Genomic DNA, 20,198 nt, shown 5'->3' with positions numbered 1-20,198 from the left:
CACCGAAGGTGGCACCGTCTATTTTTTAAGGAGGGACTCTTCAAACGGGTAGCGCCTAGCAATCCATTTAGGCATCCCAGGGGGTCGTTTTGGATGGGCCCACTCATCTTTAATAATATCATCAAAGCATTTGGGAAAGGGAAACACCTTTTCCACCTTGGAGGGCTTGCGAGTGCCAAAGACAACTTCCGTCTGAGCTGCATCCACAGACAGATGCAACCTCCAGTTTTAGGGTCTCCCGGACTGACATAATCAGCGCGTCCACCAGTGCCTTGTTTTGTGCTATGGCAGAGGCAGAAAGATCATCCTCACTGTCAGAGGAGTGCGGGACATCAGCCCTAAAGGAGGAACCCGCAGCAGCAGCGACCGGCTCAGAATCAGAGTCTGAGGCATCAGACAAGACAGGGGTAGGCAGGGGTCATTTTTTAGCCCCCTGTCCCTGACAGGCCACCTCCACCCAGGACACAAATGACTCCAGGACCGCCGAAAGCGCATCAATGGTGAGCGGAGAATCGGAGGGCCCTGCGCCCACCTCGAGGGGATCAGATGGGGACACATGTGCAGCAGGGTCCATGGCAACGCCAGGGGAACCTGTCAGCCAAAAATGACAAAATTGCAAAAAAAAGAAAAACTCTTTTTTTTTTTCTTTAAAGAATCCCCCAGCGCTATAGCGCCCCTCAGTGGTCACGTGCTCGAGACCCCCGCAGAGAGAGAAGAGAGACCCCCCAAAAGGCTCACCACCTGATGCACCAGAGTTCAAACAGGACTGCTCTCAGCGCTGTCTTCATGACAGGAAGTCCTGTGGAGTGATTTTCCCGGGTCTAGGGAGGGGCTCCGCCCCCTTACACGCCCTCAGTAACTCCTACAGCTGCTCAGCTCTCAAGCAAGATGAGCTGGGTGTACCAAGATGGCCGCCACCATGCAGAGGACATGTAGGCTACAACAAAATGGCGGCCCGCGGAAAAATGGCGGCCTCGTGCGGTCCGCAGTGCCAACAGGGGACCCCGCATGCCTACCCTACGGATCGATCGGAAGATGGGCCTGAAAGCACAGGTATTAACCCCCCCCCGCATGATCGTATAGGGCAACACCAGCGGCGCACCCCACCGCCCCCATATGTGGCCTGTAACCCACTAGTGAGGGGGGCAGATAGGTGGGAGTGCGTAACAGGACAGAGGGGAACCCGGAATCATGAGGGTCCGACCATCCCAGGGAGGGGCCCGCTTCCACCCCAAAATCCATCAGGGGGAGAGGGGGAACATTCTACTCACCATACCGGAACAGGCGGGCGCCAACTCCTGACAGAACCCCTCTCCACCGAGGTGGGGGGGGCTGTCGGCCAACACGGACGCCGCGACTCAGGCTCAGACTGGTCGTAGGCGACCTGGCGAGACGTTTAACTTGCGGGGCCAGTCCCCGTCTCAGTGGGACAATGTCGCGGCCGACCCAGCGCCGAGCTAGGGCCTGCACGCACTCGTAGGACGGCTGGGGTGACCACTGGATCTCAACATCCAGCCCGTCGCCCAGATCCAGCATAATTGCTTGAAGATCTCACAGGAACAACTGGAGAAAAAAAGCTGACTAAAAAAAGATTTATCTAAAAAAGCTTGCCAGGACCAGAGATCCCAGTAAGGAACTTAGGTCCTTACTCCTGACTAGGCAGAAAAAAAAACTGACATCCTATAGCAGCGAGAGAGAGGATATACCCCCTGGGACTGCCCATAGGTGTGGCCAGAACTTTTTTCCTGCCTAGTGTCCTGTAGGGGGCAGTATAACCCTACTGATATTAATCAAGAAGTCTGCGTCTGTCAATGAGCGACAGAGAAAATTAAATTGCGGCATAGTCTGTATCGGTACGTGTGAGATACACCTTTCAAATTTTTGGGGCGCATCTTCCACCGCCGAGGATTGCAGGGCGCTTCAGTTTGCCTCCTGTTCCGAACTCCTCCTACTCCTCTTCCAATTCCTCATCCTGCCTTTAGGGTACAAAAAATTGTAATCGGGGCCCAGTCTGTATTTGTACGTCTGAGATACACCGTTTTATAAATTTTTTTCTATTCCGCTATTCAATATACACCCTTTTGGGGTGAATAAAATTAAATTACGGCATAGTCTGTATCGGTACGTGTGAGATACACCTTTCAAATTTTTTGTGCGCATCTTCCACCGCCGAGGATTGCAGGGCGCTTCAGTTTGCCTCCTGTTCCGAACTCCTCCTACTCCTCATCCTCATCCTGCCTTTAGGGTACAAAAAATTGTAATCAGGGCCTAGTCTGTGTTTGTACGTGTGAGATACACCGTTTTATACAATTTTTTCTATTTCGCTATTCAATACACACCCTTTTAGGGTGAAAAAAATTAAATTGCGGCATAGTCAGTATCGGTACGTGTGAGATAGACCCTTTTATATACTTTTTTCTATTCCGCTATTCAATATACACCCTTTTGGGGTAAAAAAAAATTAAATTGCGGCATAGTCTGTATCGGTACGTATGAGATACACCTTTCAAATTTTTTGGGCGCATCTTCCACCACCGAGGATTGCAGGGCGCTTCAGTTTGCCTCCTGTTCCTAACTCCTCCTACTCCTCTTCCTCATCCTCTAACGCCTCCTCATCCGGTCAGCGTAACACCTTCACCACCAACTTCAGCACAGCCAGGGGTAAACGACAGCAGGCAGTTTTAAAACTTGCCTGTTTGGGGGAAAAACCACACACCGCGCAGGAGTTGTGGAGGAGCATGGAACAGCAGACAAATGAGTGGTTGCTGCCAGCGAGCCTCAAGCCCGGCCTGGTGGTGTGCGATAACGGGCCTTCCCGCTCACCGCCTCATATGTGACGTGCCCACAAGGTGGAACTCCACCTTGCACATGCTGGAAAGACTGTGCGAGCAGCAGCAGGCCATAGCGGAGTTTCAGCTGCAGCACGCACGTGTGAGTCGCTCTGCGGAACAGCACCACTTCACCACCAATAACTGGGCCTCCATGCGAGACCTGTGTGCCTTGTTGCGCTGTTTTGAGTACTCCACCAACATGGCCAGTGCCGATGACGCTGTTGTCAGCTTAACTATCCCACTTCTATGCCTCCTTCAAAAAACGATTCGGGCGATGATGGAAGAGGATGTGGCACAGGAGGAGGAGGAGGAGGAAGAGGGATCATTTCCAAGGCTTTCAGGGCAGTCATTCACAAGTGGCTCCGAGGGTGGGTTCCTGCACACACAAACGCCATGGACACAATTGTCCAGCAGGGGCACAGTTCTGGAGGATGAATAGGATGAGGAGGAGGAGATGGAACCATGTTCACAGCAGGGTGGCACCCAGGCCAGCTCATGGCCATCACTGGTGCGTGGCTGGGGGGATACAGAGGACACAGACGATACACCTCCCACAGAGGACAGCCTTTCGTTGCCTCTGGGCAGCCTGGCACACATGAGCGATTACATGCTGCAGTGTCTCCACAACGACCGCCGAGTTGCCCACATTCTAAATTGTGCTGATTACTGGGTGGCCACGCTGCTGGATCCCCGTTACAAGGACAACGAACCGTCCTTAATTCACTCACTGGAGCGTGATCGCAAGATGCGCGAGTACAAGCGCACGCTGGTAGACGCGATGCTGCTGGCATTCCCATCTGACAGCGGGGCCACAGTGGAAGCACAAGGCCAAGGCAGAGGAGGAGGAGGAAGAGGTCGCCAACGCAACCAGTGCACCGCCAGCACCTCAGAAGGCAGGGTTAGCATGGCCGAAATGTGGAAAAGCTTTGTCAGCACGCCACAAACAAACAGCAGCACCAGCAGCTCATATGGAACGTCTTAGCAGGAGGCAGCATTTCACCAACATGGTGGAGCAGTATGTGTGCACACGCCTACATGTAGTGAATGACGGGTCTGCCCCCTTCAACTTCTGGGTCTACAAATTGGGCACATGGCCTGAGCTTGCCCTTTACGCCTTGGAGGTGCTGGCGTGCCCTGCAGCCAGTGTATTATCTGAACGTGTATTTAGCACGGCTGGGGGCGTTATCACAGACAAGCGCAGCCGCCTGTCCAGAGACAATGTGGACAAGCTCACGTTCATTAAAATGAACCAGGCATGGATCCCACAGGACTTTTCCGTACCTTGTGCAGAATAGAGATGGATACCGACCTTACCCAGTCATTGTTATATTTTTACCCCTCCACCGCCGCTTCCACCTACACCGCCACATCCACCGCCATCTCAACCTTCCTCCTACTCCATATGGGCCTCGTCCTTCACAGATGAAGAAAATTGTTTTATTTTTCTGTTTTCTTTTGTTGTTTTAAGTTATTTCCCTATCCACATTTGCTTGCAGAGCACTTGCCATGCTCTTAACTACATTTTGCTGCAATTTGCAGCACTCTAGCCCTTTCCATTGGTTTTTTAGAGCCATTTTAGTGCCTGAAAGTTCGGGTCCCCATTGACTTCAATGGGGTTCGGTGTCCGGGTAAAGTTCGGAAAAATTCTGGGTCACGGACCCAGACTTTTTTTTCAAGTTCGGCCGAACCCGCCGAACACGGACATCCAGGTGTCCGCTCAACTCTAATGCCGACGCCTTAAGAGTTCCTTTCACTGGAACTAAGGGGCTAAGCCCAACCCCTGAAAACAACCCCAGACCATAATCCCCCCTTCACCAAATGACTTGGACCAGTGCACAAAGCAAGTCCATAATGACATGGATGAGAGAGTTTAGGGTGGAGGAACTTGAATGTTCTGACCTCAACCTGATAGAACACCTTTGGGATGAATTAGAGCAGAGACTGTGAGCCTGGCCTTCTCATCCAACATCAGTGCCTGACCTTGTAAATGTGCTTCTGGAAGAATGGTCAAACATTCCCATAGACACACTCCTAAACCTAAACACTAGTTTGGAGTAATCAGTGCCAGAAAGGCAATCTTGTAACAACCACCACTTTATACATTTAACTGTTATTTCAAGTATTTATATGTTTTGGATGCAAAACTATCTTAGAAAATAATTGTTGCAACCTGTCGTGTTCTACTCACAATAATTCTTCTATCCGGCTTGTGGTCAGCGCTGCCATCAGATCCTTGAAATTAGGACCCTCCAGATGGTTCTTAGAAAGGTCCAGCCTCCTCAGTGTCTGGTTATTTATTATTCCTGATGCCAGGTGAATGCAGGAACCGTCTGTTAGTTCATTACAATACAAACTGTAGAGGAAAAACAGAATGTTGAAAAAATAAAAAAATAAAACTTATGCAGAAAACTATTTTACATTTTCATTTAACAAATAGCACCCAATTTTAAAAGGTTAGTCTGAATAAAAGTGATATTACATTTGCAGCTCCTATCTCAGCTGGTCACCACTTAGTTTTTATTATTTCTTTGGTAATTTATCAGCAAGATCTCCCAACCAAAGGTTTTGATTCTTTTCCCCCCACTTTGAAGTTTTAAGCCCCCCCACCATCTTGGTGTGTTCCCATTCTTTATGATAATTAAATTTAGAATACTACATGTGACGGACAACTGAAATAAGCTCTGTATTATTAACCACTTAAGCCCCGGAAGATTTTATCCCCTTCCTGACCAGGGCCTATTTTGCGATTCGGCACTGCGTGAATTTAACGGACAATTGCGTGGTCGTGCGACGCTGTACCTAAAGGAAATTTACGTTCTTTTTTTCCCCACAAACAGAGCTTTCTTTTGGTGGTATTTGATCACCTGTGCGATTTTTTGATCATGCGCTATAAACAAAAAAAGAGCGACAATTTTGCAAAAATAACAATATTTTTCACATTTTTTTATATGAAATTCCCCCCCCAAAAAATGTAAAAATCAAAATTTTTAACATTTTAGGCCAATTTGTTTTCTGCTACATATGTTTGGTAAAAAAAAAAAACGCAAAAAGCGTATTTTGATTGGTTTGCGCAAAAGTTATTGCGTTTACTAACTAAGGGAAAGATTTATGTCATTTTTATTGTTTTTTTTTTTTTAACGAGTAATGGCGGCGATCCGCGATTTTTTTGCGGGACTGCAACATTGCGGCGGACAGATCGTACCCTTGACTGACATTTTTGACACTTTTGGGGGCACCAGTGACATTACTACAGTAATCAGTGCTATACATATATACTGTTACTGTAAAAATGACACTGGGAGGGACGGGGTTAACTTTATTGGAGAGAGAGGGGTTAAGTGGCACCCAAGGGGCGTGTTTCTAACTGTCATTGGATGTGGCTGTGTGTGTAACAGCACAGATCAACGGTCCTACATAGCAGGACCGAGTGATCTGTGCTTTTACACAGGGGAGAATGACAGGCCTCTTTGTTTACATTAGCCGCCTGCCTTTCTCCCTCTCCACCCGACAATCGCGAGTGACCGGCGGACATCGGGTCCGCCGGTCACACGCGCGGGCTTCCTAGTGAACGAGCAGGGGCTTCTACCATTTCACCCATAAAAGTATCCTGCAGAGTGTTGAAGAACTGGCAAGAACCTTTGAGTGAGCAGTGCCATTAGTCCAATCAAAGTTCAGATAACTAAAGTCCCCCATAATATATTATCTATGAAAGGAGATTCCTCCCTTCTTGCTTCTACTTAATGGTAGGCAACTTGTAACTCCCATAATTATCTTACTATTTGTATGCAGCTCCAGCCATAAAGACTTCTCCATCATCCCACTCATTGCTGGTATTCTCACTCTCACAGTTGTGAGTGCAGGATTAGTACACTTTCAGCCAAAAAATATAGTGGTTGTAACCAAAAAAAAAAAGGTCCTGTTCCTCTAACCCAGGGGTCTTCAAACTATGGCCCTCCAGGTGTTTAGGAACTACAATTCCCATCATGCCTAGTCATGTCTGTGAATGTCAGAGTTTTACAATGCCTCATGGGATGTGTAGTTTCCGCAACAGCTGGAGGGTCGTAGTTTGAGGATTCCTGCTCTAACTCCTTCACACCAACGGAACGCAAATATGCGGCCTTGGCTTTAAGGGGTTGTACTGGGGTGATGCCTGCAGCTAGAGGCATCACCCCAGTACCGTTGTTTAGAGCCAAAGGTCGGCTTTCTTGTAATACCAACCGATGCAGCTAAGCAGCCGCTCAGGTATCATTAGCGTCTTAGAGTCCATATAAGTACAAACAGTCCATCACCAGGTGACCTTTCAGTGAAATTATGGAAAGGGAATAGCAAACACCAACATCAATGCAAAGCTGCTAGGGATATGCCTCCACCTCACCACGTGCACCCCAATGGTAATGCTCTTACCAGGACTCGCTGTACATTGGGCATGTAGATAAATGGTAAATCTCCCATAGATCTTCAACAGACTCTATCTTTGCTCAGACCACTTCACAGCCAAAAATGTTCTCAGCCATCAAAGCACATGGGGGAGTGAAAACAGATGCACAATAGGGCAGTATTGTTTGGTAAAATTGCACCTTTATTCAAAAACCCTCTCCCATTACACTCACATCGGCAAAGAATTCAAATAGCATTTCATAACTTATCAGCGTAAGGTTACCGTCCAGCCGCTTGTCTCCCGCTCGCTGGATGGCGTCCCGGAAGTTCCTCGAGACTAGACGGCGTCCTGTTGCTAGGGTGACCTCGCAAGTCACCGCCCTGACGTACGTTTCGTAAGCAGACTTCAACGGAGGGCTTGCTTGCTTGGTCACGCCACTTCCCTTTTATCTGTTCTCTCTGATCGGCATTAACCGCTTCAGCACTGCCACAGCTGTTGCGGTCTGCCATCTACAGGGAGATATGTAAATAACAAGCCTTTTAACATCGAAAGCTGCTATTTATATTATTATTATTAATGCTGATATTGTAGACTTTTTAATCCCTAGTGGCATTGCTACCTCATAACTAGGGTATATGTCCTGTATTACTATTGACTCAAATGTATATAATACAAAGCAATATCAACATCGTTACATGTATTTCTATGTGAAATAGGTGGCTGTTTTTCCTTTTACCAATATGTTATATCACAATAGCCATACATTCTAAACGTCCAACCACACTGTTCTGCCCTACTGAACATGTGTGTATAGAATGACACATATAAATAGCTAATAATATTTGAAAATATTCCACATATTAATAAATATGGATCAATATAAGGCAAAGAAATACATATACATAAAGATACGAATAATCCTAAACACACAAACCATTAAGGTGTGCAATGGTATGAGGTTATACATATATAAAACCCATACATACTATATAACAAAACAAATATAAAATTGTAAAATTCATAGTAGTGATAGTACTGAATTTAAAATCTTGGCGAGCCGTAGACCCATCCTTAAGAAGGGCCCATAGTCACACATAAGTTTAAATAAAAAACTGATCAAAATTGGTAAAAAACTAGTAAAAAATTAGTAAAAAATTAGATACTATCTGTTATACTCAAAGACCTCCCATCCTGTGATATAGACTCACAGGATTGCCAAAACTGAATGGAGTATCTCTAATCAGGACCATCCAAAACAATTTTTGGGTGGCAAGATTATAAAAACACAAAACCCCCACTTTGGCAATGTGAATCCAGATCAATACTCTGTATCGTTCAGCCCGTCCATCTCCAGACGTAAAGTGCTATCAATAGTCACTTATGAAGCAGTTTACGTCCAGTTCAACGTTCAGGCCTCTGGGATGAAGAACATCGGTCAGGTATATCCAATATGTTTCTCTGCGTGAAAGTTCTCTTACCATATTAGATCCTCTCCAATTTGGATGGATCCTATCTATGCCCCAAAACCTCAAGCCCGAGGGGTCTTGATTATGTTTTAATTTAAAGTGAAGGGGCACACTATGGTCTTTGTCACCTTTGATAATTTTTGCTATGTCCTCGGACACACGCTTCGACAAAGTTCTCTTCGTGCGTCCGACATACATTAGGCCACATGGACATTCTAAACAATATACCACGTGCGTTGTTTGGCACGTGATACATTCTTTAATCTGGAATTCTTGTCCATTGGCACTCGAGACAAAGGTTTTTATTCCACGGACATGTTCCCTGACCTGCCTGCAAGACACACATCTACGGCATGCATAGAATCCCTCACGGTCCCAAAACATTTTGGGCTTTACAGGGGGATCTATGATTTTCTTCACCACTTTATCGCCGAAAGATGGGCCTTTTCTATAGATGAAAATGGGGTTCTGGGGAATAGCTGCCCCTAGGACTTTATCCATGCAGAGAACACCCCAATGTTTTCTAAAGATGTTCTCCACCTCTTTGTATTGCTCGCTATAGTTTGATATGAACCCCCATTCATGCCTGTGGTCTTCAGACGGTATTCTATCCTCCAAACATTGTTCCTGTGTGCAGCCCCCGACTTCCTGTCTTATGCCTTCAAGAATGGAGTTATTATATCCTTTCTCTATGAAGCGGTTCTTTAACAATTCAGACTGAATGTCATAGTCTTCATCCCTGGTGCAGTTCCTCCTAACTCGGAGAAACTGCCCTTTAGGGATGTTGCGCAACCACTTAGAGTGGTGCCCGCTATACATAGGAAGGAAACTGTTCCGGTCCGTTGGCTTAAAATATGTTTTTGTACCAACCTCACCACCTTGTAGGAGGATCTCCACATCTAAGTAATGGATATTCGTTTGGCTCCAACTATGTATTTGGTAACAGCTGATGTTGCATCACTCTATACAGTGATTCAGCACGATGATGCCCTCTTGGCTTTGAACTGGGCGTTCAGCCAGAGGGATGATTTGCATAACACCCTTAAATAAAATCTCTATAAAGTGCCACAACAATGCAAATAAAATGTAAAATAATCAATAGATTAAGAAATACATAATTGCGTATATATAAAATGATCATAAAATAAATAAATGAAAAAAACTTTCTTAGTATAAAAGTCCCCAAAAAGTCCAATATTTTAAGCAAGTAGCCAGTGAAAGTGCAGTGTGCTTAGGTGCTCCTTATTATGCAGATCAGTGCCAATCCGTGCCAAAATAAAGTGCAATCTTGTGAGGATCCACTCCCTATGGATACTTCCACTTACCAGACTGCCAGGACCCCTTAGCAATACTGCATGTGGGTCAAACACACTTAGTCCGGTATGGAGTAGAATGTTGATTTTTCCCTGGAACTGGCTTGCTTCCAATGCTCGGTCTCCCCCAGATGGACCAATGTGGAGTAGGACCGTATAGGAAGGAAGACTCATATAGCGCAATCCCGTTTTTGAATATATCTTATTTATTAAAAGCAAGAACAACACTCACATTTCTTCCCCGATAAAAAGCCTTGAATAGACAAAAGGAACTTCCTGGTTGTCGGTGCTCGCTCGGGCAGCGCTGGTCCCGGCTTGCGTTCCACCACGACCGGAAGTGACGTATAATCTGCCGTAAACCAGAAATTGTGTTGACGCGTTTCGCCCGCCTACAGGGCGTTATCACAGACGTATTTCGGGCTACGGAGAGGAGGGTATCTTATATATCTCCTCCAACAATAATCGTTGGCTTTACTTCCTGTTGGGTGTACTCGGCTTCATCTACACCCGACAGGAAGGGGCATATTACCATCTTTAATAGATACATAGAGAATATGTTAAAAAACAAATGAGGACATAAAAACGAATAGAAGACATACAAAATATTTGCAAAATCTTTAGAATATTTTTAAATAAAATCTATAGATGGCATTTGTGGTGACAATCAAAATATGCATTTTATCCCAAGGATTATATATGTGTAATGCGTGGGCTATATGATACTAATGGGTATATATTAAGAACAGTATACAGGTAAATATAAGGGATGATATTAATAATGGAGCTATGGACGAGGCAGAATCCCTATGGGTAGAGCTTCAAAGGGAAGGCACGGTGGGGAAGGTAATATTGGGCGTATGCTATAGGCCCCCCACCCAGAGGGAGGAGGGGGAGGCGGACCTCATTTTACAGATAGGATTGGCAGCAAGGATGGGAAATGTCATTATAATGGGGACTTTAATTATCCTGATATAGACTGGGCAGAAGGAACCGCACACTCAGCCAAGGCTAGGCAGTTCCTAAATGTTTTGCAGGACAATTTCATGGGTCAGATGGTGAATGCACCGACAAGAAACAATGCGGTACTTGACCTACTGATTACCAACAATACAAACCTTCTCACGGATATAGAAATATGGGTCAACTTAGGAAACAGTGACCATAGGTCAATAAGTTTCAGTATTAATTACAGTAATAGGAAACACAAGGGTAATATAAGGACACTGAATTTCAAAAGAGCCAATTTCCCTAAACTGCGCTCGCTGCTAGAAAATATCAATTGGGATAGAACCCTGGGAACAAAGAACACGGAGGAAAAATGGGAGTGCTTCAAGAGCATACTTAACAAGGGGATTGGCCAGTGCATTCCAAAGGGAAATAAATTTAAAAGAGCAAAACTAAACCCTGGGTGGCTAAACTCCAACATAAAAATGCATATTAGTGCTAAAGAAAAGGCCTTCAAAAAATACAAGACTGAGGGGTCATTGGCAGCATTCAAGCACTACAAAGAGTGTAATAAGAAATGTAAAGATGAAATCAAGGTGGCTAAAATAGAACACGAGAGACATATAGCGGAGGAGAGTAAAAAGAACCCCAAGAAATTCTTTAAGTATATAAACAGTAAGAAAGCGAGGCCAGAACACATTGGCCCCATAAAAGATGACAAAGGAAATATGGCCACTGAGGACAGAGAAAAGGCGGAAGTGTTAAATAATTTCTTCTCTTCAGTCTTCACAAAAGAATCGGGGGGCTACACTAACCCAGCTTGTAAGGCCAAACTAAACAACACACCTCAGGAAGTGCCGCCATGGCTAACAGAAGATAGACTTAAAACTAAACTAGAGAAACTTAACATAAATAAATCCCCGGGACCGGATGGCTTGCACCCGAGGGTTCTTAAAGAGCTCAGCCAGGTGATTGCCAGACCATTATTCTTGATCTTTAAGGATAGTTTACAGACGGGTATGGTGCCAGCTGATTGTAAAAAAGCCAACGTGGTACCGATATTTAAAAAGGGGCCGAGATATATCCCGGGTAACTATAGGCCGGTCAGCCTAACATCTGTAGTCTGCAAGATTTTGGAGGGGATGTTAAGGGACCACATACAAGACTTTAGTAATGAAAACTGTATTATTAGTAGTAATCAGCATGGATTCATGAAAAATCGTTCTTGCCAAACCAATCTATTAACCTTCTACGATGAAGTGAGCTGCCACCTAGATAAAGGAAAGCCTGTGGATGTGGTGTATCTGGACTTTGCAAAGGCCTTCGACACCGTTCCCCACAAACGCTTACTGTACAAACTAAGGAAGGTAGGTATGGACCATAAGGTGAGTACCTGGATAGAGAACTGGCTCCAGGGGAGAGTCCAGAGGGTGATGATTAATGGGGAGTACTCGGATTGGGCGGGTGTGGAAAGTGGGGTCCCCCAGGGTTCTGTCCTGGGACCAATCCTGTTTAATTTATTCATAAATGATCTAGAGGAGGGGATATCGAGTAGAATCTCAGTATTTGCGGATGATACTAAACTAAGCAGGCCAATATCTTCTATGCAGGATGTGGAAACCTTACAAGCGGACCTGAACAAAATAACGGGGTGGGCAACTACATGGCAGATGAGATTTAATGTTGAAAAATGTAAAGTAATGCACTTGGGGGCCAGAAACCAGAAAGCAAGCTACTCACTAGGGGGGGGGGGAACCTCTGGGTGAGTCAAGATTGGAAAAGGACCTGGGGGTACTGGTGGACAACAGGCTTGGCAGTGGCATGCAATGCCAAGCCGCTGCAAGCAAAGCCAACAGAATACTGGGATGTATAAAAAAGGGGATTCACTCCAGAAATAAAGAGATTATTCTCCCACTCTACAAGACTCTGGTCCGGCCACATCTGGAGTATGCTGTCCAGTTCTGGGCACCGGTCCTCAGGAAGGATGTGCTGGAACTGGAAAGAGTCCAGAGAAGGGCAACAAAAATAATTAGGGGAATGGAGGACTTCAGCTATGCACTACAAGCACTGAACCTATTCTCTCTGGAGAAGAGACGATTGAGGGGGGATATGATATCAATGTACAAATACTGTACTGGCAACCCTAGCATAAGGAACAAACTATTCAGAGAAAGGAGATACAATAAGACACGTGGCCACTCACTAAAACTAGAGGAAAGGCGGTTTAACCTTAAAGTACGTAGGGGGTTCTTCACTGTAAGAGTGGTAAGGATGTGGAATTCTCTTCCACAAGCAGTCGTATCAGCAGGGAGCATTGATAGTTTCAAAAAACTATTAGATGGACACCTTAGAGACCACAACATACAGGGGTATACAATGTACGGTTAAAAGCAAACACACACACACATCATAGGTTGAACTGGATGGACTGTTGTCTTTTTTTCAACCTCACTAACTATGTAACTATGTATACCCATCCCCACCCACCAGGGGGAGCGTTTTCCATTATTTTAACCCAACTCTATTATACCACAAATGCCCTTAAGAGATACCAGACTTTCACAATGAAAACGGTCTAGGTCTCTATATGTGGTTATATTACCTTGTCTGTTGCCATATAATAGGATATATGCATATAACTAGAGTACAAAAAATTAGGTATAACACTCTAAATCCCTATCAACTAATAGGTTGTGGGAATTGTATTAAATGTGGATGTATGGAATGTTTAAAATATTTAAAAAAATAAGAAAAAAAAGGGAAATTGTGTATTAGAATAAAATACAAAGAGGAAATAATGAAGCTAAAGGAAAAATATCATTATAAAATTACCAATTGGATAAAAAGCAGTTAAGGTCAAAATCTACATTTAACCCCCTAGGGTACATGGTGTTTAAAAGGTATATCCACTTCCCTTCCTTTTGGGATACCCCTCTAGTTAGGTTGCCCCCTCTCCAATTGGGCATTATTCTGTCTATACCACAAAATTTGAGTCCTGTAGGATCCCTATTGTGTACTAGTCTGAAATGATTTGATAAACTATGGTTTTTGAACCCCTTTATGATATTGGCTATATGTTCTCGTATGCGGATCCCTAGCTTCCTAGTGGTTCTGCCTACGTACTGGAATTTGCATGGACATTCCAGTAAATAGGTCGCGTGGGTTGTCTCGCAGGAAATGAATTTGTCAATTTGAAAACAAGTACCTTTGTTGGTGGATGTAAAATGCTTGGTTTTTCGGGTTCTGTGACGAACAGTTCTACATGTGACACAGCGTCCACATGAAAAAAACCCTACCTGATCCAAGAATGTATTAGTTCTTTTCGGTAAATCTACCACATTCTTTGCCAGCCTATTTCTCAAAGTCATAGGTTTAGTATAAATGAATTGCGGTTTATTTGGAAGTATTTTTCCCAATGTGGGGCCCTTCCTTAGAATATGCCAATGTTTTTGGATAATTTTTTCAAGTTTGTACTGCCTAGAAAAGCCAGTCATGAAGGCCACCCCATGTTTGCTGTTGTTTTTTTTTTTGGCACGTTTCCAACATGTTCTTCCTGTTATAATTTGAGACTTCTTCCTTCATTTTTAGCAGAGTATTTCTATCATAACCTTTTTCTTTGAATCTTTTAATGATCGTATTTGCTTGACTCTCAAAATCTTCTTCACTATCACAATTTCTCCTGATGCGTATCAGTTGGCTTTTGGGAACTCCATTGAGGTCAGGCCAGTCAAGTTCCTCCACCCCAAACTCGCTCATCCATGTCTTTATGGACCTTGCTTTGTGCACTGGTGCGCAGTCATGTTGGAACAGGAAGGGGCCATCCCCAAACTGTTCCCAAAAAGTTGGGAGCAAGAAATTGTCCAAAATGTCTTGGTATGCCGATGCCTTAAGAGTTCCCTTCACTGGAACTAAGGGGCCAAGCCCAACCCCTGAAAACAACCCCACACCATAATCCCCCCTCCACCAAATGATTTGGACCAGTGCACAAAGCAAGTCCATAATGACATGGATGAGAGAGTTTGGGGTGGAGGAACTTGACTGTTCTGACCTCAACCTGATAGAACACCTTTGGGATGAATTAGAGCAGAGACTGTGAGCCTGGCCTTCTCATCCAACATCAGTGCCTGACCTTGTAAATGTGCTTCTGAAAGAATGGTCAAACATTCCCATAAGCACACTCCTATACCTTGTGGACAGCCTTCCCAGAAGAGTTGACGCTGTTATAGCTGCAAAGGGTGGGCCAACTCTATATTAAACCCTACGGACTAAGACTGGGATGCCATTAAAGTTCATGTGCGTGTAAAGGTAGGCGTACCAATACTTTTGGCAAAATATGTGTATTTAAGAAGGCAAATGGATATGGTGCATTTAGGAGAATATCTAACATACACACCTCAAATATATGGAACATGTTGGTGAGTGGTTTGAGTCACCATAGGGAATAACTCATATTTAGACACACTAGTTTGGAGTAATCAGTGCTAGAAAGGCAATCTGGTAACAACCACCACTTTATACATTTAACTGTTATTTCAAGTATTTATATGTTTTGTAACTATCTTAGAAAATAATTGTTGCAACCTGTCGTGTTCTACTCACTGTAATTCTTCTATCCGGCTTGTGGTCAGCGCTGCCATCAGATGCCTGAAATGAGAACCCTCCAGATGGTTCCAGGACAGGTTCAGCCTCCTCAGTGTCTGGTTATTTATTATTCCTAATGCCAGGTGAATGCAGGAACCGTCTGTTAGTTCATTACAATACAAACTGTAGAGGAAAAACAGAATGTTGAAAAAATAAAAAAATAAAACTTATGCAGAAAACTATTTTACATTTTCATTTAACAAATAGCACCCAATTTTAAAAGGTTAGTCTGAATAAAAGTGATATTACATTTGCAGCTCCTATCTCAGCTGGTCACCACTTAGTTTTTAATATTTCTTTGGTAATTTATCAGCAAGATCTCCCAACCAAAGGTTTTGATTCTTTTCCCCCCACTTTGAAGTTTTAAGCCCCCCCACCATCTTGGTGTGTTCCCATTCTTTATGATAATTAAATTTAGAATACTACATGTGACGGACAACTGAAATAAGCTCTGTATTATTAACCACTTAAGCCCCGGAAAATTTTACCCCCTTCCTGACCAGGGCCTATTTTGCGATTCAGCACTGCGTGAATTTAACGGACAATTGCGCGGTCGTGCAAAGCTGTACCTAAAGGAAATTTACGTCCTTTTTTTCCCACAAACAGAGCTTTCTTTTGGTGGTATTTGATCACCTGTGCGATTTTTTGATCATGCGCTATAAACAAAAAAATAGCGACAATTTTGCAAAAATAACAATATTTTTCACATTTTTTTATATGAAATTCCCCCCAAAAAATGTAAAAATCAAAATTTCTTAACATTTTAGGCCAATTTGTTTTCTGCTATTATTATTATTATACAGGATTTATATAGCGCCAACAGTTTGCGCAGCGCTTTACAATTTGAGGGAAGACAATGCAGTTACAATACAGTTCAGAACAGGAGGAAATAGATGACCCTGCTCGTTAGAGCTTACAATCTAGAAGGGAGGGTAAAGTGAAACAAAAGGCAATAACCGTGGGGGATGGGTTGATGGAGAAAATGGAGGTACATTTATTCTGCTACATATGTTTGGTAAAATAAATTGCAAAAAGCGTATTTTGATTGGTTTGCGCAAATGTTATTGTGTTTACTAACTAAGGGAAAGATTTATGTAATTTTTATTGTTTTTTTTTTTAATGAGTAATGGCGGCGATCTGCGATTTTTTTTGCGGGACTGCGACATTGCGGCGGACAGATCAGACCCTTGAATGACATTTTTGACACTTTTGGGGGTACCAGTGACATTACTACAGTAATCAGTGCTATACATATGCACTGTTACTGTAAAAATGATACTGGGAGGGAAGGGGTTAACTTTATTGGAGAGGGAGGGGTTAAGTGTGTCCCTAGGGGCGTGATTCTAACTGTCATTGGATGTGGCTGTGTGTGTAACAGCACAGATCAACGGTCCTACATAGCAGGACCGTATGATCTGTGCTTTTACACAGGTAAGAATAACAGGCGGCTTTCTTTAAATTAGCCGCCTGCCTTTCTCCCTCTCCACCCGACGATCGCGAGTGACCGGTGGACTTCGGGTCCACCAGTCACACGCGCGGGCTTCCTAGTGAATGAGCGGGGGCGGGAGCACGCCTCAGGCAGCGCGCGCTCGCCCCTTATTGGTTCCCAGGATAGTGACGTACCAGTACGTATATAGTCGGGCGGCAGTCGGCAAGTGGTTAAAAATCACCATAACTAGCCGAGTAGTTTTTCTAGTTGGGGCTTCTACCATTTCACCCATAAAAGTATCCTGCAGAGTGTTGAAGAACTGGAAAGAACCTTTGAGTGAGCAGTGCCATTAGTCCAATCAAAATTCAGATAACTGGGGGGGGGCGTGGCCTGCGGCGCTGCAAGATGGACGCTTAGACCGGCAGCTCCGCTCGGCCATCCGGGACTTCAGCCTACTACAGCCCACACAGCGGGTGAACCTACCTCTCCGACGCCTCCGTAGCTCCCAGGAAGGATGGAGGGGAAGAAGTGCTCGTCACAGGCGAATCGGCTGGACGGCTTTCTCATCTCCTCCGCCGCGGGCCTCCGCCAGCATGGCGCAGGTAGGCCGCAACAGCACGCCTCTCATTACTCCGGCGAGCGGGAGCATCGTGGCCAGCCTGTGCGACAGGTAGCAAACCTGGACAGTGGAAACTCGTCCGGATCCTCCACTCCTCCCTCACCCTCAGCCAGGAGCCCCGCAAAGCAGAAGCCAAGATGGAACTCCCCGCCACCAGACCCTGACCAGGCTTGTGGGATGGATCAGACAGCAGCCTTTCCACAGCATGGTGCGATCCCTAACCGCCATCCATGGATCCCTTTGCTGCCTTTCCTGCAGGAGACCAGCCAGTGTCTGCCTCTTTACTAAAAGACATGCTGCGTTCCCTGTGGTCCTCTCTCCATTCAGACCTCTTCCAGGGCCTCACTCAGACCAAGAAGGAGGTGAAACATCTAGAAACCAGGGTGGAGCGTGTGGAAACTTCCATGGAAAAATGCTCTCTCTCACTCAACACTATGGTGGCTGCTCACAATGGCCACGCTGAGGACATTGCGTGGCTGAGAGACAAGGTGGCAGACCTCGAGGACAGATCCCGTCGGAACAATTTGAAGCTGAGGGGGATCCCAGAGACGGTTCAGCCTCAGCATCTCAGGCAAGTGGCTACTGATCTCTTCTCTGCCTTGATCCCTTCCCTTTCAGCCTCTGACTTAGAGATCGATCGGATCCACAGAATCCCCAAGCTGGGCTTCATAGCCCCTGAACTGCCCAGGGATGTTCTCCTTCGGGTGCACTTTTTTCAGGTGAAAGATAGGATCCTCCAGGCTGCCCGTCAACTTCAAGCTATGCCTGGTGACTACCCCAACATCCAAGTCCTACCGGATCTTTCTCGGCATAGGCTGCAGAAGCGTAGAAACCTGGCCACAATTGCCAAGGCCCTGCGCAACCACCGCATTCCTCACAAGTGGAAGCACCCTGCCCTGCTCATCATCACCCACCAGAACTCCACGGTGACCATCTCCTCCCTGGAAGAGGGTATGTCTCTACTGACCAGATTGGGAATCCTTGTGGACCACGCTGCCCCTCCTGAGACTTCCCTGCCCACCACAGCACCTTCTGGAGATTGGCAAGTCTTCTCACGCAAGAGAGCCAAAGCCAAGAGCTTTCCTCCTGGGGCTGGGAAAGACACCCCGCTTGCATTGCCTTTGTCCCTGGCCTAGATAGTGTCTATGACCTACTGTATATGGCCCCTGTGTTTCTGTTGCAGGCATTGCCTGCCCTTGGACTATTTCTTATGTTTTACCCTGCGCTTGGCACACCCTGCACCTTGACTCTCTCCTTGTTCCGCTGTTCCAGAGCTCCCCTTTTGTTCCAGTTTTTTATGCTACTGATCTCCTGCTCATTGCACCTCTGTCTACTGGCTCACGACTTCAGCAGCCTCCGGATTTTCCCAGATACCCACCATGACCATCAAGTTCTTATCCCTGAATGTTAACGGCCTCAACCACCCGGCCAAGAGGTTTTCCTTGTGGACTGAACTGTGCAACAGCAAGGCGGACGTTGTCTCTATCCAAGAGACCCACTTCAAAACTGACAGTCATCCGACCTTCTCCCACAGGAACTTCCCAGCTCTATTTTTCGCTAATGCTAATGAGTGATGATCGCAATAAGGGTGTAACGCTCCTGCGTTTCATGTATGGTGTGGATTTTCAGCTGCAGAAATATTCCACTTCAGTAGTCATGTAAGAGAGATGCTGAGATACCATTCCCAACCTCAATGACTCATCATGTGTGGAAGGTCTTAATTCAGCTAGTAAATACACACACTCAACAAGCTGGTTCCTAGAGTGACTTTATGTATGTAGTAACACAGTGATGAAGATTTAAGAGACAGGTTGAGTGCAGGTGGTAGGTGACAGACACTTGAAGGTAAGACAGTAGCAGATGGATGCAGGTAGGTTTAGCAATCATGTATGGTAGCAGATGACAGAGTAGCAGGTGGACATACAAGAGTGATCAACCCAGTGCAGGAATAAGTAGCAGTAGTCTTAAGAGCTAGCAATCTAGATATGCAGATGTGATAAATAGTCTTTACTATGCAGAGCTAGATAGTGTAAGCTTAGTATAAGTTTATAGAGGGTTCCCCTGCGGGGTACTTAGCACTAATAGCAATACAGCCGAAGGTTGGTTCAGGAGGAGCGGATGATCCGGAAGCGGGATGCAGGGATCAGCGCAGCGAGGTTCCGTCAGCGAGGTATGCTTGCAAGCACGAAAGCTTCAAGCCAAGTTAGCATCCAGGTAAGGGTGTTTGAATGAACACATGTGAGTGAGAACCGGCGCTTTAAATAGCCATCTAGTCCGGCGCTGAGTGATGACAGCTTCAGTCTTAAAGGTGTATGCGCACCTTTCCAAAAGAGAATGGTGGGGCGCATACACTTGTGAAAAGAGTAATTTAGGGTACCAAAGGTACCGGAACATTACAATACCCCCCCCTTAAGGCCGGCTCCTGAAGGCCTCTGGAGCTGGTTTGTCTGGGTATCTCGCATGAAAATTGCGGATTAATCTAGGGGCATGTATTTCAGAGGTGTTTAGCCAGGTGTCGTCTTGGAGCCCATAGTTCTTCCATCTAATCAAGTACTGAAGTCTTCTTCTGTAGATAC

At 45.4% G+C, this 20,198-nt stretch overlaps 1 protein-coding gene across 1 annotated transcript in view; it reads right to left on the bottom strand.

The window, feature by feature from the left end:
* LOC309556402 (NACHT, LRR and PYD domains-containing protein 3-like) overlaps window positions 1-20,198 on the bottom strand; it is a gene marked incomplete at both ends in the record, with an annotated part of 545,473 nt that overhangs the window by 240,288 nt on the left and 284,987 nt on the right. Inside the window, 2 exons of the mRNA XM_082258866.1 lie at window positions 5,020-5,184; window positions 15,533-15,697. Coding sequence (XP_082114992.1) covers window positions 5,020-5,184; window positions 15,533-15,697 — 330 coding nt within the window. The remainder of the gene's footprint in view (window positions 1-5,019; window positions 5,185-15,532; window positions 15,698-20,198) is intronic.

Source organism: Pelophylax lessonae (genome assembly GCF_965119305.1).
Source record: "Pelophylax lessonae genome assembly, chromosome: 5".
Classification (NCBI taxonomy): Eukaryota; Metazoa; Chordata; class Amphibia; order Anura; family Ranidae; genus Pelophylax; species Pelophylax lessonae.
Note: the sequence above shows the minus strand (reverse complement) of the source record. Positions and strands in the feature narration are given on the sequence as shown.